The 16,727-nt window shown below is 36.1% G+C and overlaps 1 protein-coding gene across 1 annotated transcript in view; it reads right to left on the bottom strand.

The window, feature by feature from the left end:
* The window catches only part of FNDC3A (fibronectin type III domain containing 3A), a 162,782-nt gene that overhangs the window by 134,083 nt on the left and 11,972 nt on the right, over positions 1–16,727 (bottom strand). The window contains exon 2 of the mRNA XM_030882305.3: positions 4,753–4,890. Within this exon, the coding sequence (XP_030738165.1) occupies positions 4,753–4,851 (99 nt within the window). The 5' untranslated portion in view covers positions 4,852–4,890. The remainder of the gene's footprint in view (positions 1–4,752; positions 4,891–16,727) is intronic.

The following is a 16,727-nucleotide window of genomic DNA, read 5'->3' on the forward strand; positions in this document are numbered from 1 at the left end:
GTAAGATTTTCTTCTTTTTCATGACTGAATAATATTCCATCGTGTGTATGCATACACATATACACATACATATACATATACACATACATATACATATACACACACACCACAACTTCTTTATCTTTTCATCCACTGACGGATACATAGGTTGTTTCCATGTCTTCACTACTGTAAATAATGCTGCAACAAACACAACACAATAATGCTGCAACACAAAAATGTAGATACATTTTTTCCAGACAGTGATTTCACTTCCTTCAGATAAATACCAAGAAATAAAATTGCAGGATCGTATAGTAGTTCTATTTTTAATTTTTTGAGGAATCTCCATACTGTTTTCCATAGTGCCTGCACCAATTTATCCATACCTTCCTACCAACAGTATACAAGGGTTCCCTTTTCTCCATATCCTAGTCAATACTTGTTATTTCTTGCCTGCCACAATTATTAAATAGCCAATCCTAAGCTACTTACTCTACACTGTTGTGCCTTTCCTGAGAAAACACCAATTTAATGGCTTTGGCCTAGGCTTTCCTCTTGTTCCTGCTTCTGCCTCCTGACCAAAACCTGATGTTTTCCTTGTGGCCCAGCATGGCATGGTGTGCTCCCTTCTTTCAGGAAATGTAAGTAATTTGCCTTCAATGGCATTAGTCTCTCTATGTCATTACTTTTGCCTTCAATGGCATTAGTCTATGTCATTACTCAGTCACCTCCATAAATCAAAATCAAGCAGGTACAAGTGAGAAAATAATTATAGAGTTACAAAATAATAATTAAAAAATTAATGAAATGGAGAAGATTCTGATAAAGAAGCTAGATAGGCACTGAGTTTTGAAAGATCCTAGCCAAAAGTTTAAATGCATTCAATATTTTTGGAAGGTAAATGAGTAAAAATTAGAGAAGGTAAAGTTAAATTAGGAAAGTACTGAACTACACAAGAAACCAAAATACCTGAACTTTTCTTTTGATGGTAGCAATAGTGAATACAGCTGGGAGCATTCCACTTGTGCTTAAAGTTCAAATTCCCTAAAGCATATCTGGGGGTTCTAACAGGGCAGCACAAGCACTCATAAACGCTTTACCTGCTCTATCAGGAAAGGATACAATCTCAAATCGAGGACATGCTTGAGAATGAGAAATGGCATAGCCACTCTGGAAAACAGTTTGTTAGTTTCCTATAAAGCTAAACAGAGTCTTACCAAACAATCTAGCACTGATGTTCCTAGATATTTCTCCAATTGAGTTGAAAACTTACGTCTATCCAAAAACCTACACATAAATGTTTAGAGCAGCTTTATGTATAATCACCAAAAACTAGAAACAATCAAGCTGTCTTTTAACAGGTGAATGAATAAAGCAGGACATTCAAACAATGAAGTATTATACAATAGCCAAAAGGAGCTATTGAAATAGCCACAAGAAGAAATTTTCCAGACCATATTGCTAAGTGAAAGAAGTTGGTCTAAAAAAGCTACATACTGTAAGAATCAGATTATAAGATATTCTGGAAAAAGACAAAAATTATAGGGACAGTAAAAATATCAGTGGTTACCAAAGTTTCAGGGGTGGGGACTGAGGGAGGGATAATAGAGCACAGTGGAGTTTTAAGGCAGTTAAACTGTTCTGTATAATACTGTAATAGTGATATACAGCATTACACATTTGTCAAAACCCATAGAACTGTACAATACCAAGAATGAACCCTGATGTAAACCATGGAACTTAATAATAATGTATCAATAATGGTTTATTAATTGTAACAAATGTACCTATTAAGATGTTAGTAATAGGGGAAACTGTGTGGAAGAGGCATATGAGAAAAACACTCTGCTCAATTTTTCTGTAAACCTAAAACGCTCTAAAAATAAAGTTTATTAATAGGAAAAAGGGGAATGAAATTCTTCAAACACAAAAAATAGTTCAGGTGCTGCCAATCAAAATGAATGATAGGGCTTCCCTGGTGGCGCAGTGGTTGAGAGTCTGCCTGCCAATGCAGGGGACAAGGGTTCGAGCCCGGTCTGGGAAGATCCCACATGCCGCGGAGCAATTAGGCCCGTGAGCCACAACTACTGAGCCTGTGCGTCTGGAGCCTGTGCTCCGCAACAAGAGCGATAATGAGACGCCCGCGCACCGCGATGAAGAGTGGCCCCCGTTTGCCACAACAGGAGAAAGCCCTCGCACAGAAATGAAGACCCAACATAGCCATAAATAAATAAATTAAAAAAAAAAAAAGAATGATAAATGTCTATTATAGCTTCGCTAAAAGCGACACTAGCAGTAATGATATCAGGAGAGATTCCCTCTAGTATAATTCATAAGCCAAAAGACCCGCTATGTATAATGTGACATTGTATAAAATGTTTGCTATAAAAAATTAGAAAATATTAATGAGGAGATAGATAATAGATAATCTGGATGGCCAACCATAAGAAAATTAATCTGATATCAAGGGATGGAACAGAAATCTCATATTCCCAAGAAATAGAATAATATTTCCAAGAGAGTAAAGACAAGGGACAACCTATCTGTTTTCCTAAATTTTTAACATCATGCATGTACCCGAGAGTTCCTCCTGTCAGGAACTGTCTTTAGCTTGCTTCTTTACTCTGGGCACCAACCAGGTAGTGTCATATCACCAGAGGCAAGCTCTAACTTGGCCATGCTTGGCATACCAGTTAAGTTCCTGAGTTAAGACAAAGAGATGCATGTTGTCAGTTGTTATCTACTTTTCTTCAGTTCCTTACATTCTACCATAGCTATTGGTCCACTCTCTTACACTTATACTTTAGTTTGGATCCATCATAATTATCTATTATCTTACTATAACTATCTCTGTTGACTTAAGTCCTGACTGACACACCTATATAGTTTCTTCAGTCTTTTAAACGTTTATTAAGTGCTTCAATTCAAATTTAGCAAATATTTAATGAGCTCCTTCAAGCTCATTTCATGCTCAAAGCTACAGCTACTCTAAGCAGCTATTACTACCTCTATCTTATAGAGAAGCAAACATACACAGAGAAGTTAAATACTTTGTCTTAAGTCACCCAAATCAAATCTAAGTCTATCAACCAAACCCTATGCTCTTTCCACTCATTTTTCTCTCTCCCTATCAAACTACAAGGCACTGTCTTTGCTAGTTAGAATTTAAGGCTTTATTCCACCTCTTGACACCTGATTTTTCAAACCCTAACTAAAAAATATTAGGTCCTCTAGACCTAGTGACTCTGCCTGATCCTTCAAATCTTGCTCTAGTGTGCTCTTCTATTCCCAGTTCCTTTCTCTGTATCCATCTACACAACTACTACTATATGCTAGCCATGGTGCCCTCAAGATTTCAAGAAAAATTCTGCCAATAGAATCTCCTTTCGGGGGAAAAGAGAGAAATAAGTCTTGAGAGGGCACTGTGGTCTTGTTTCAGCCTACTGTCTTCCCTTTAACAGACTATACACTGTAGCAACTATATCAGTGTACTGTAATTGGCTGCTTAATAGATTCTTTCTTGTATTACACTATAAACAACTTGAAGCCAGTGATCTGCCTGAAGCAACAATGATAACTGAAAGCACTCCCAGAGCCTCGAAGTAAATGAATATCCGCCACATCTATTATTTTTAAGGGAGAAAAAAATCTTAACGGACTTAAATTTGACTATAAAAAGCAACTTTAGTGAAAAGAGGTTGCTGCTAAAAGCTATCAGAGCACATGTGAAAATCAAAACCAATATATACTTTAGAACACAAGCTAATCACTTGATTTTTCAATAGCCAAGTTAACAAAGTAGCCCCTTATCTTGTAAGCAAATAATAATTGTCCACTATAGACACGAAGTTTGTAAAGTAACAAAATAAGACTGCATTATTTTAGTGTCCCAAGGAAGCAGTATGAGTAATGGAGCAAAAAAGCTTTGTGTGATCTTGAGCCTTTCTGAAACTCATTTTGTTTCATCTGCAATAGGGACAGGACTGCTGAAAGAATTAAATAAGATCATAAAGTTCTTAGCACATGTTTTTTATATAGTGAGAACTCAAATTGTTCTTTCTTATTATTATTATTTATTATGTCCTTAATCTTTGTTTCTTCACTTACAATATTAAAATCACTACCATACAGGGTAGTTGTGAGAATTAAGTACATTGCTTGGCACATAACAGGTACTTATGAAAGTCCCTCATTCCCATCCCTTTAGGATTATTGGGGGAATGAGGCAAAATTCAACAAAATAAGATAACTTTATTTATAAAGCCCTGGGTTGGGAGAAAAACACACCACGAATTGTGTGTTTGCTTTTGGGAGGGGGGATTCCGGTGAGGAGAAAAGAAGAAAAAGAGATAACATTTTATTATAATATAATGCAGGCCGTCATTTAATCACATAATGAAGTCATGATTTCATAATGATTTGAAATAATGATTTATAATAATCATTAAGGTACAAGGTTAAACTTAGTTAAAAAAACACTCAGGGACTAGTACATCGTCTGTCTAAAGTAAAACAAAAAAAATTTCAGTGGGAACTAAATATAAACACAAGAAATTTAATCATTAATTAGTGAGACATTTTAGAAGCAACTTCACAGTCGCATTATTTCGTCGTCCTATAAAACCAAAACAACATTTTGAACTGGAGTTTAAAATATGAATTAACAGGAACCTACTGTTGTGATGCCTCATTCTGTTCTAAATTTTGCATTCTTCTGAAAGAAATACATGTGTACTAGACATAAGAAAATAAACATTTCAGTTTCCTTACCTGTTGTGTGCCATCTGCACTTACAATAGGGGCAGATAGGAGAGAAATATCACTACTTAAAATCTGAGTGGTATCCAGTAGTGGTGGATGTTCTGCCATTATCAATAAGACATTAATATACCGGATAACCCTCCAACTCTGAAAAACAAAAATACATAGCCATTTGTGTGTACATCGTTAAAAATATATTAAAATATAATACATTCAAGATAAAGATATATTCTTGTCAAAGGAAATTTTACAATACTCTATTGACAGCTTTTTTCTGTCAATGGATCATTTAAGGAAATATATTTCTTATTTACCAGCTGTCTGTCAATGTAGACAGCAAACCAAGATACACATCAGGAGCTTCTATTTAAATTCCATGTCTGGGGACTTCCCTGGTGGCAAGTGGTTAAGAATCCGCCTGCCAATGCAGGGGACACAGGTTCAAGCCGTGGTCCAGGAAGATCCCACGTGCTGCAGAGCAATTGAGCCCATGCGCCACAACTACTGAGCCTGAGCTCTAGAGCTCGAGCCACAACTACTGAAGCCCACATACCTAGAGCCTGTGCTCCGCAACAAGAGAAGCCACCGCAATGAGAAGCCCGCCCACCACAACAAAGAGTAGCCCCTGCTCGCCACAACTAGAGAAAGCCTGTACGCAGCCACGAAGACCCAACACAGCCAAAAATAAAAATAAATAAATTCCATGTCTGTCTGTCTCTCTATCCCTTCCACCTCTATATAATATTTATTTAATTTAACCACCACTACTTTAGCTAAACAGTGGGATAGGAACTAAAATGCAATGATTGAATGAGGCAACTCTATCACTGATGTTTTAATCTGAGCTGAGAAGGTGTTTGTGAAGGCCCAGTTTCCCCTCATCACCCTATCAGTCTCTAGGAACTCACAAGAATTATAATTTTTCACTGATTCCTCAAACAGCAAAATTTGAAAAATTTGCTCAGGATAAGAAAAAGAATCTTCAAGTTTTAAGCGTTAAGCTCTGGCTTTGGTCTTCTGTCATTCTGGTTTTATTATTTTTTTCTAAATACTTTACAATAAGCCAAATCATTTCAGTGATACAAGCACATACACTTAGAACTCTTTAACTGTATATACATTATCACTTTTATAAAAAGTAAAAGATTTGATATAAGCAATATTAGTCTACCATATATAACATCAACCATTAAAACATCAGTAAATTACAAGTCAAAATGAGTACAACTGAGCTCAATCATAAATTTTATCAAATCTATACTGAAAGACAAAATAACAAACATTTTTGGATGCTTGCCGCATTCTACAATTCAGCAGTGTCAAAATGTTTAACTTTTATAAGACATTCATGCTATTTATTTAAAATTCATGCTATTTATTTAAAAATCTTGAATCTTTGCAGAAAATTTTCATATAAGTTGATTTAACCTAAAAACAGTTTTCTATTTAGATATATAAACACTGGGGTTTTTTTTGTTTTTTGGTTTTTTTTGCGGTACGCGGGCCTCTCACTGTTGTGGCCTCTTCTGTTGCGGAGCACAGGCTCCGGACCTGCAGGCTCAGTGGCCATGGCTCACGGGCCCAGCCGCTCCGCGGCATGTGGGATGTTCCCGGACTGGGGCAAGAACCCGTGTCCCCTGCATCAGCAGGTGGACTCTCAACCACTGCGCCACCAGGGAAGCCCAACACTGTTTTAAGATTAAAACAAATATTCAATACAGGTATCTACTTCAAGATTTTATACTTAAAACTATAGTATGGAACATTTTATATTATTTAGCTATCTCATAAAAATGCATGCCATTTAAACATAACATATATATAAATATATAATAAATACATATGATATAAACACATGTATGTTCTATATATACAGTATATAAACATTTTTATAGACCTATATAAATGAAGGAGTAAATCTAAATTCTGGCTTAATCTGTATTGCTATATTTCTTAAAGTCCAACAAAATCACTGAGTACCTTAAATCATGTCAAATAATTTCACTCTGTGGAACACACAAAGAATTATATATAAGATGGGAAAGAGTCAATGTATTTTCCCTCTTGCATGTCATAAGATTTAGTTCAAGAAGAAACATTTTAGGAAGCTAACTCAGGATTAACCAGAGAAAGTTTATAAGTAATTTACCTTTTAAAATTAATAAATTAAAAAAATAACAACCACTGAGAATTTTTCTTTTGTCATTGTATCCTAATATTTTATTTAATATGCTTAGTTAAAACTGCAAGCCACCATTATTACAAAAATTTTAGAATGTAATGCTGAAGATACAACCATAATTTGGTTTCAAGAGGTGGACTGGAAGCTTTACAAATAAAAATAGAAATTTCTTCTGAATCTCCCGTTAATTCCAGTGGTATTATACAATGAATCTGAAGCCATATGCTGTGTTTTAATATTATCATTCCATTTAAGGTGTTATCTCTGATTTTACTCTCTTCAAAGCTGCAACATCATTTCATTTATGAACTGCCTTCTTTTATGGCCATATTCATCACACTACGTGCAAAGTAGCTGGTTTTATTTCAGCTTGCAAATTGGAAACTTCAGTCATGCAACTAAAATGTTGCATTTAGAAACCTAAAAATTCCTTTCATTCCTGCATAGAGAACACTGTCAGCTTCTTCTTTCAATCAATTTTTTCTAATTTTGTTACTACTAAGTTCCTATGTTCTCATCTTATCTTGTGACCACAAATACCCACTTGTTTTAAGTTATGCATCTATTTTTGCTTGTTTTTAATAATATAATATTTGATATGTGCAAAAAAGGGGAGAAGTGATTTGTTCCATCTGCTAATTTCCATGGAATACATATTCCTCCATGCCCCATTTCAAGCCATCATGGTTTAAAAATCGACCTGAAGGGCTTCCCTGGTGGCGCAGTGGTTGAGAGTCCGCCTGCCGATGCAGGGGACGCGGGTTCGTGCCCCGGTGCGGGAGGATCCCACATGCCGCGGAGCGGCTGGGCCCGTGAGCCATGGCCGCTGAGCCTGCGCGTCCGGAGCCTGTGCTCCGCAACGGGAGAGGCCACAACAGTGAGAGGCCCGCGTACCGCAAAACAAAACAAAACAAAACCAAAAAAAACAAAAATCGACCTGAAGATGCCTGAATTTTTAGCAATCAACTTTTGTATACAAGTACAAGATGGCTCCAGCATATCTGTTTATACCTATATCTATATATCAATATTTGACCATCTATGTGGTAACAATACAATAAAATATTAACATTTGGGGAGTCCATGTGAAGAATAGCTGGATATCTTTGTACTATTCTTGCAAATTTTCTATTAGTCAGAATTCTAACTAATGTCAAATTAAACAATGTTAAAAAAGTTATGCCAAGTAGACTGTATGCATATCTGAATGCAAAAAGTAAGACAAAAAAGCTTCTAGAGATAACACAAAAGAATATCTTCATAACTGACACAGAGCAAGATTTTTTACACAGGGTATAAATGTTTCTTAAATCATAAAGGAAAAGAATGACATATTGAACTTCATGAAAATTAAGAACTACAATTCATTTAAAAAATTTTAAGAGAATGAAAATGCAAGCCACAGACTGAAAAATATTTACAACACATATAACTGGAAAAGAGGACATATTTCGTATATATACAGGCCTCCTACAAATTGAGTTTTTAAAAAATAGAAAAATGAGATGAGACTTGAATGTGCTCTTCACAAAAGCAGAAATTCAAGAGACCAATAAACATATGAGAAGATTCTCAAGTTCATTATTTATTAGGAAAAAGCTAATTAAAATCATAATGAAATACCACCATATACTAGGGTAGTAAAAATGGAAAAGACTGACAATATCAAGTATTAGTGAGGCTACAGAGCAACTAGCACACTCATATGGAATGTGAATGAAAACTCATAAAATCACTTTGGAAACCAGTTTGATACTACCTACCAAAATTGAACATATAAATATTCTATGACCCCATTATGATCCAGCTATTAGACTCCTGGTATATACCAAAAAGAAATGCATGCACATGCACACCAAAAGATAAGTACAAGAAGGGATATATAGCAGCATTATTATAATGTATAGCAGCATTATTCTTTAATAGCCCCCAACTGTAAATAAGCTAAATGTCCCTCAACAGTAAATGGTAAACTGTATCTGATTCACCCAATGGACTACTATACAGCAATGAAAATTAATGAAGTAGTAATATAGAGAACAATACAAATAAATTTCACAAATACAACGTGAGTGAAAAACACAAAGAGTACAAACTGCACAATTTTATTTATAGAAAGTTTAAAAACCAATAAAACTTGTCTGTGGTATTAAAAATCATGTAGTGATTGCCTTTGGAAAGGAAGAAAGGATGGGGACTGGGAGGGGCATGAAGGTAATTTTTTGGGTGCTGGCACTGTTCTACGTCTTGACCTGGGAGGCTGTTGTATGGTAACTACTAGTGTATTATAAACTGAACTGTACACTAAGTATGTACTTCTCTGCATATACTTCAATAAAATTTTTTAAAGGTAAAAATGAACACACGATCATCCCAACTGATGCAGAAAAGGCATCTGACAAGATTCAACATCCTTTCATGATAAAAACACTTAACAAACTAGAAATAGAAGGAAACTACTTCAACATAATAAATGCCACATATGAAAAGCCCACAGCTAACACCATACTCAGTGGTGAAAGACTGAAGGCTTTTCCTCTAATCGCGAACAAGGCTAGAATGCCCACTCTCGCCACATCTATTCACAGTACTAGACATAGTAATAGACACAATATTAGACATTAGACATAGGCAGAGCAATTAAGCATGAAAAAGAAATAAAAGGCATACAAACTGGGAATAAATAAGTAAAACTATCTTTGTTCACAGATGACAGGATCTTACATGTAGAAAATCCTAAAGGTTTTTAAAGAACTATTAGAACTAATAAACAAATTCACTAAAAATGCATGATACAAAATCAATGCACAAAAATCAGTTGCATTTCTATACACCAACTGAAACGATCTGAAATCTGTTCCATTTACAATAGCATTAAAAAGAATAAAATACTTAGGAATAAATCTAACCAAAGAAAACAAAGATTTGTATACTGAAATCCATGAAATATTGCTAAAAGAAATTAAAGAGGACACAAATAAATGGAAAGACATCCTGTGTTCATAGTTGGAAGACTTAATATTGTTATGATTCTATGATACCCAAAGCAATCTACAGATTGAATACAATCCCTATCAAAATCTCAATGGCATTTTTTTAGAAATAGAAAAATTCATTCTAAAATTCATATAGAATCTGGGACTTCCCTGGTGGTCCAGTGGTAAAGAATCTGCCTTCCAATGCAGGGGACACGGATTCGATCCCTGGTCGGGTAACTAAGATCCCACATGCCGCGGGGCAATTAAGCCTGCGTGCCACAACTACTGAGCTCTCGCGCCTCAACGAGAGACCCCGAGTGCCGCAAACTACAGAGCCCATGTGCTCTGGACCCCGCGAGCCACAACTAGAGAGAAGCCCGGCACCACAACAAAGACCCTGAGTGCTGCAATGAAGACCCCACACAGCCAAAAAAAATTTAAAAAATAAACAAAATAAATATTAAAAATAAAATGAAATAGGACTTCCCTGGTGGCGCAGTGGTTAAGAATCTGTCTGCCAACGCAGGGGTCACAGGTTCGAGACCTGATCCAGGAAGATCCCACATGCCACAGAGCAACTAAGTCTGCTTGCCGCAACTACTGAGCCTGTGCTCTAGAGCCCGTGAGCCACAACTACTGAGTCCATGTGCCACAACTGCTGAAGCCCTCACACTTAGAGCCCCTGCTCCACAACAAGAGAAGCTACTACGAGAAGCCCGCGCACAACGAAGAGTAGCCCCCACTCACAACTAGAGAAAGCCCACGCACAGCAACAAAGACCCAATGCAGTCAAAAATAAATAAATAAATTTTAAAAAAATAAAATAAAAATGCATTTCAAAGTTGCAGACATCAGTATACTTTACCCCTAAACACCTCAGGCATGTTTCAGTAACTACTATTCAGTATTTAACTCTTTTTTGAAGGCAAAATTTACATATGGTGAAATACACAAATCTTAAGTATGCCTGTGAGATTTCTTGAAATGAATTCTATTACTATCAGTACCTAAGTATCTGAAGTCCCACTGCTGCTCTAAGACCATAGCTTTCAAACTTTGGTATGTATCAGAATCACCTGCAGGGTTTATTAAAACAGACTGTTGGGCTCTACACCTAGTCTGTTTCAATAGGTGCGGGATAGGGCCCAACAATTCACGTTTCTAATAAGTTCCCAGGTTAAGCTGATGCTGCTAGTCCCATGACCATACAGATTACAGATGTAAAACTAATTTTCACTAAGTATTAACTGATAATGAAGGAGTCAGGGTGATAACAATGTAAAGAATACTTCATCCTTGAAGGGCCCAACCCAGATGTGAATACATTCTTGTTCTTCAACTAGAAATAGATAAAAATAGTTTCCTTAAGGAGAAGAAAGTATTTGTAAGTAATCAAGTTTAATGAGGCCTTTGAAGTTGCCTTTGGATATTTCAGCCAAATCAATAGCCTATGAGCCAAATCAATTTTTCTCTCAGACTGAAACTGCTATTTCCTACAGGTTAAAACACACACACACATATTCAAATGTTCCTAGGAAATGGCATCAAGCACATATAATGTGCTAACTACTATAGATTTAAAAAATAGCTTTATTTTGGTATAACTGACACTTTTTTTTTTTTTCTTTTTTCTGTATGCGGACCTCTCACTGTTGTGGCCTCTCCCGTTGCAGAGCACAGCCTCTGGACACGCAGGCTCAGCGGCCATGGCTCACGAGCCTAGCCACTCCGCAGCATGTGGGATCTTCCCAGACCGGGGCACGAACCCATGTCCCCTGCATCGGCAGGCGGACTCTCAACCACTGCGCCACCAGGGAAGCCCAACTGACACATATTAAATAACACATTTAAAGTATACAACGTGATGAATTCTGACACATGAATACACTGATGAAACCACTACTATGATCAAGATAATTAACCTACCCATCACCTCCCAAATTTTCCTACTATCTATTTAAAATCCCAGGCTTTGCATTTCCATAATGACTAATGATGTTCAACACATTTTCATGTGCTTATTTGCCCTCTGTATAGCTTTTTGGTTAAGCATCTGGTCAATACTTTTGCTCATTTTGTTACTGCATTGTTTTTTCTTATTACTCAGTTTTGATAGCGCTTTACTATACTTGGGTTACTAGTCCTTTATCAAGTTAAGTGATTGGCAAATATTTTCTCCCAGTCTATGGCTTGTCTCTGCATTCTCCTACCAATGTCTTTTGAGGAGTTTTAATTATGACAAATCCAAGAGATTAATTTGTTATTTTATGGATGGTGCTTTTGGAGTTCTATCTGTGAGATCCTTGTCGAATCAAAGGTCACAAAGATTTTCTCCTAAGTTTTCTTCAAGAAATTTTAAAGCTTTAGGTTTTACATTCTATCTGCTCCATCAATTGTTGAGAGAGGGGTATTAGAACCTCTGCTAAATTTCTTATTTGTATATTTCTCTTTGCAGTTTTATCATGTATAAAAATTTAGGATTGCGTCTTCTTCATGAATTAATCCCTTTATTATTACAAAATGACCCTTCTGTCCCTGGTAATCTTTGCTCTGAAATCTAACTTCTGAACTAATACAGTCATTCCAACTTTCTTTTGGATAGTGTTAGCATGGTATATGTTCCAACCTTTTATTTTTAACTTATGTGTGTCTTTATATTTAAAGTGGGTTTCTTGTGGGTGTCATATACTTGGGTATTGACTTTTAAAAAATTGAATCCAATGATCTCTGTCTTTTAATTATAGTGTTTAGATCGTTTATGAGTATTGATATAGTTGGGTTTAAATCTACCATCTTGCTATTTGTTTTCTATTTGTCCCATGTGTTCTTCATTCCCCTTTTCCTCTTTATCTGCTTTGTCTTCGATTATTTATTATATCGTTTTATATCCCCATTGGCTTTATAGACTATAATCCTTTATTACTTTAGTGGTTGCTTTAGGGTTTATAATATGCACTTTAACTTATCACAGTCTAATGTTTCACAGTCTAACTTATCACAGTTTAACTTACTACTTCAGGTACAAGTATCAGAATCTTAACAACAATATATCTGCCCTTTCTCCCCTTCCTTGTGCTATTATTATCATATATTTTACTTTTACATATGTTATAAACTCCACAGTCATTATCATTATCATGTTAAACAGTCAACTGTCCTTTGAAATTACCTAAATAATAAGTTTTAAAATCTTATACATTTACCCATGTAGTTATCATTTCCCCAGGCCCAGGTATCCATATGGTTTAATTTTCCTCTGCTTGAAGGACTCCATTTAACATGTCATTTAGTACAGGACTGAAGGTAAAACTATTTCAGCTGTTGCATATTTGAAAAGTCATTACTTTGCTTTTGAAAGATATTTTTGTTGGGTAAAGAATCCTACGTTGACACGTTTTTCTTTTAGTGTTTTAAAGATATTGCTACATTACCTTCTAATTTACATTGCTCCTGACGAGCAATCTATTACTTTTATCTTTGTCCTGTATTAATGTTGGCTGCTTTAGATTTTTTCCTCTTTATCATTGTTTTAAGTGATTTAATTATGATGTTCCTTGGAGACATTTATCTTTCTTGTGCTTATTATGCTTCTTAGTTTATAGTCTTTATCAAATTCAGAAAAATTTTGGCCACTATTTCTTCAAATATTTTTTCAGTTCACCTTTTTAAACAATTCTCTTTTCTCTGTATGTATCATTTTCGACAGTTTCTATTGCTATGTCTTCACATCCAAAAATCTTTTCTTTGGCAACGTCTAACATGCCATTAATCCCATCCAATGTATCTTGTCTCTGACACTGTAATTATAATCTAGAAGATACTTCTACATAACATGTTCAATCTTTCCTCTAGCTTCTCCAACATACTGAATACAAACGTAACTGTTTTAATGTTCCTGACTATTAATTCATCATCAATGTCATTTTGCGGCCAGTTTCAAGTGGCTGATTTTTCTCCTCGTTGTGGTTTGTATTATTCTGCTTCTTTGCAAGCTTACTAGTTTTGACTGAATGTCAGTCACTGTAAATTTTCCCTTCTTGGCTGCTGGATATTTCTGTATTCCTATAACTATTCTTGAGCTTTGCTATGAGATGTGGCTAAGTGACTTGGAAACAGTTTGATCCTTTGGGGTCTTGCTTTAGGCAAGAACAAAGTTATATTCTTGCGTTAGGCAGGAACACAGCTACATTTAGTCTAGGGTTAATTTTTCCCTACCACTGAGCCAAGACCCTCCAGAGTACTCTACCAAATGCCCTGAGAATTATGAGGCTTTCTAGTCTGGCTGGTGGGAACAGGCACTATTTCTGGCCTTGTATAAGCTTGGACACTGTTTTATTTAATATATAATCCTTTTAGGTGACTCTTTCTCTAGCCCCGGGTAGTTTCCTCACAGGTATGCCCTTATCAGTACTGTGCTAAATACTCAAGGGGGACTTTCTTCAGATCATTGAGGTCCTTTTTATGTTTAGTGCTCTCTTCTCTGGTACTTGGATCTGTACACTCTATTATTCTCTTTGGACTGCCAGCTTCATCTCAACTCAGGGAGATGGGACCTACTTGGGACACCCCTCCCTGTGCCCTGGGAACTTCCTCCAGGCAATAAGCAGAGCCAATCTTAGGGCTCATGTTTTCCCTCTTCCGCTGCATGATATCTAACATTTTGAGTGCTACTGTTTCATGTGGTTTTTTTTTTCTAGGTTTTTTTTTTAGTTGTTTCAGACAGAAGAGTAAGTTTAGTCCTTTTTACTCCATCTTGACAGGGAACTGAATTCACTACTCTTAATTTTTAATGTACGCAATGGGCAGTAGAAAGGTAAATGAATTTATCACAAGTAGAACACAAATGGCAATGCTTTAAAAGCAAGATTTTTTAAAAAAGTATGGTCTGGGTTCACCAATGGAAGCCAACGTGCTCTTGATATACCCTTAATTGAAAGAAAAATCAGTATTCTCTTTACAGATATTTTGGGAAAATGACACACACTTTCTTAGATTTCTGCATAAGACTAAGTATTACTTACCAGCAACTTACAGAGTGAGTTCTTATTTACTAAAAAAAATGTGTTATCTATAAACTAAAATTAATATGTTTCTGGAGATTAGTTGGGCCTCTGATTCAGGATTCTACTAAGACATTTGGCTGCCATGCAACAGACAGAATTACCACAATTTAGGGGAAGGATACTTTGTTATCTGTTTATCTATTATCAGTGCTCTCTTCAATTAGTTCTGGCTTTTGCAGTGTCTTCAACTGGTCATGGTTTTAAATCTAATAGCTTTTATTTAGCAACTACTACATGTTTATCTTATCATTCTCATATTTAATTTAGTTTTCGGAGATGGCTGATTGATTAACCCTATAGTCCAATGGTGCATATGTTAACAATATTTTTGGCTTATCACTTTATCCTTGTTGCTAAAGTAGGTACATTCATAAACTTGCCAATTTGGCTTATATGGTGACATTTCATAAGCAATGTGCTGCTTATGAATTTATATTAAATAACTTACAGAATATTTTCTCTTTTTTTTTTTTTTTGCTGTACGCGGGCCTCTCACTGTTGTGGCCTCTCCCTTTGCGGAGCATAGGCTCCGGACGCGCAGGCTCAGCGGCCATGGCTCACGGGCCCAGCCGTTCCGCGGCATGTGGGATCTTCCCGGACTGGGGCACGAACATGTGTCCCCTGCATCGGCAGGCGGACTCTCAACTACTGCGCCACCAGGGAAGCCACAACATATTTTCTAAGTGCAACAATATATTTTTATATAGAGAACAGTGATTATAGGGCATGGTTCTGTAATATAATAGGGTGAACCACATGAAATTGCCACTTAAGGTCAGAAACATTAAAATAACAATTTCATATGGTTTAATCTAATAAAATCAAATATATATACTCATTTTCTTAAACCGTAAATGGCAATTTATATAGATTGTCAGCAACGTATTCACTATAACTTATTTATCTTACTCTTCTCCAATTCCTTGTTCACTGGAAAGGAAAGGTGAAAGTGGGTAGGATGGGTGGGCCTCAGTCTTTTAACCCTCTTAATTGAACAGAGGTGTAAAATAAGGGTTGGGAGTTTGAGGGCCATTGCCATTATTCTCCTTAGTCAGATATAATAAATATAACTTAATTTAATAAGCAGTCAGAAGATACAGCTCCAGCCCCCCCACTAAGAAATCACACCTTAATACTAACATGGAAACCTGATTAAAATAAGACTTCAAACACAATCTTGATGAAAAAGACATCACAAAGATAATTCCACTCAGGAAACTATGAGAAAAGAGAGCAGGAATTCTTCCAAGAAATCAACCCCAATCTGTTAAAAGACAGATAATGTGCACATAAATAAGACCAATAGTTTTTTTTTTTTTTTAAGTACAGTCAGCCCTCCGTATCTGTAGGTGCGGATCGTGCAGATATTCGACTCTATTGTACTACATCATTTAATATAAGAGACCTGAGCATCTGCGGGGGTCCTGGAACCAATCCTCTGCAGATGCTGAGTGACAACTGTACTTCTTAAATCCCATCTTACAGCTCCTAGCTGTCTAGTGCTATTTTCAGAGCACCTGGGTTACCTTTAGAGCACAACGTAATTACATCTGGGACAATTCTTTTTTCATCTACAAATATTTATTGCCCTTTTGTAAAATACTAGCTTATATATTTAGATTATTCACTTTGCTTTTTCAGAGTTTCAGATTCTTGGTTATGTCTATCAGAATCACTTTGGGTTTAAGACCAAAAAACAGCAGCCTCTGAATATTTTCTGAACAAAGTAACACCTTAGCATCTAGGTTTACAACCAAAAGG

The sequence above is a fragment of the Globicephala melas genome, chromosome 18, assembly GCF_963455315.2.
Source record: "Globicephala melas chromosome 18, mGloMel1.2, whole genome shotgun sequence".
In the NCBI taxonomy this organism is placed as follows: domain Eukaryota; kingdom Metazoa; phylum Chordata; class Mammalia; order Artiodactyla; family Delphinidae; genus Globicephala; species Globicephala melas.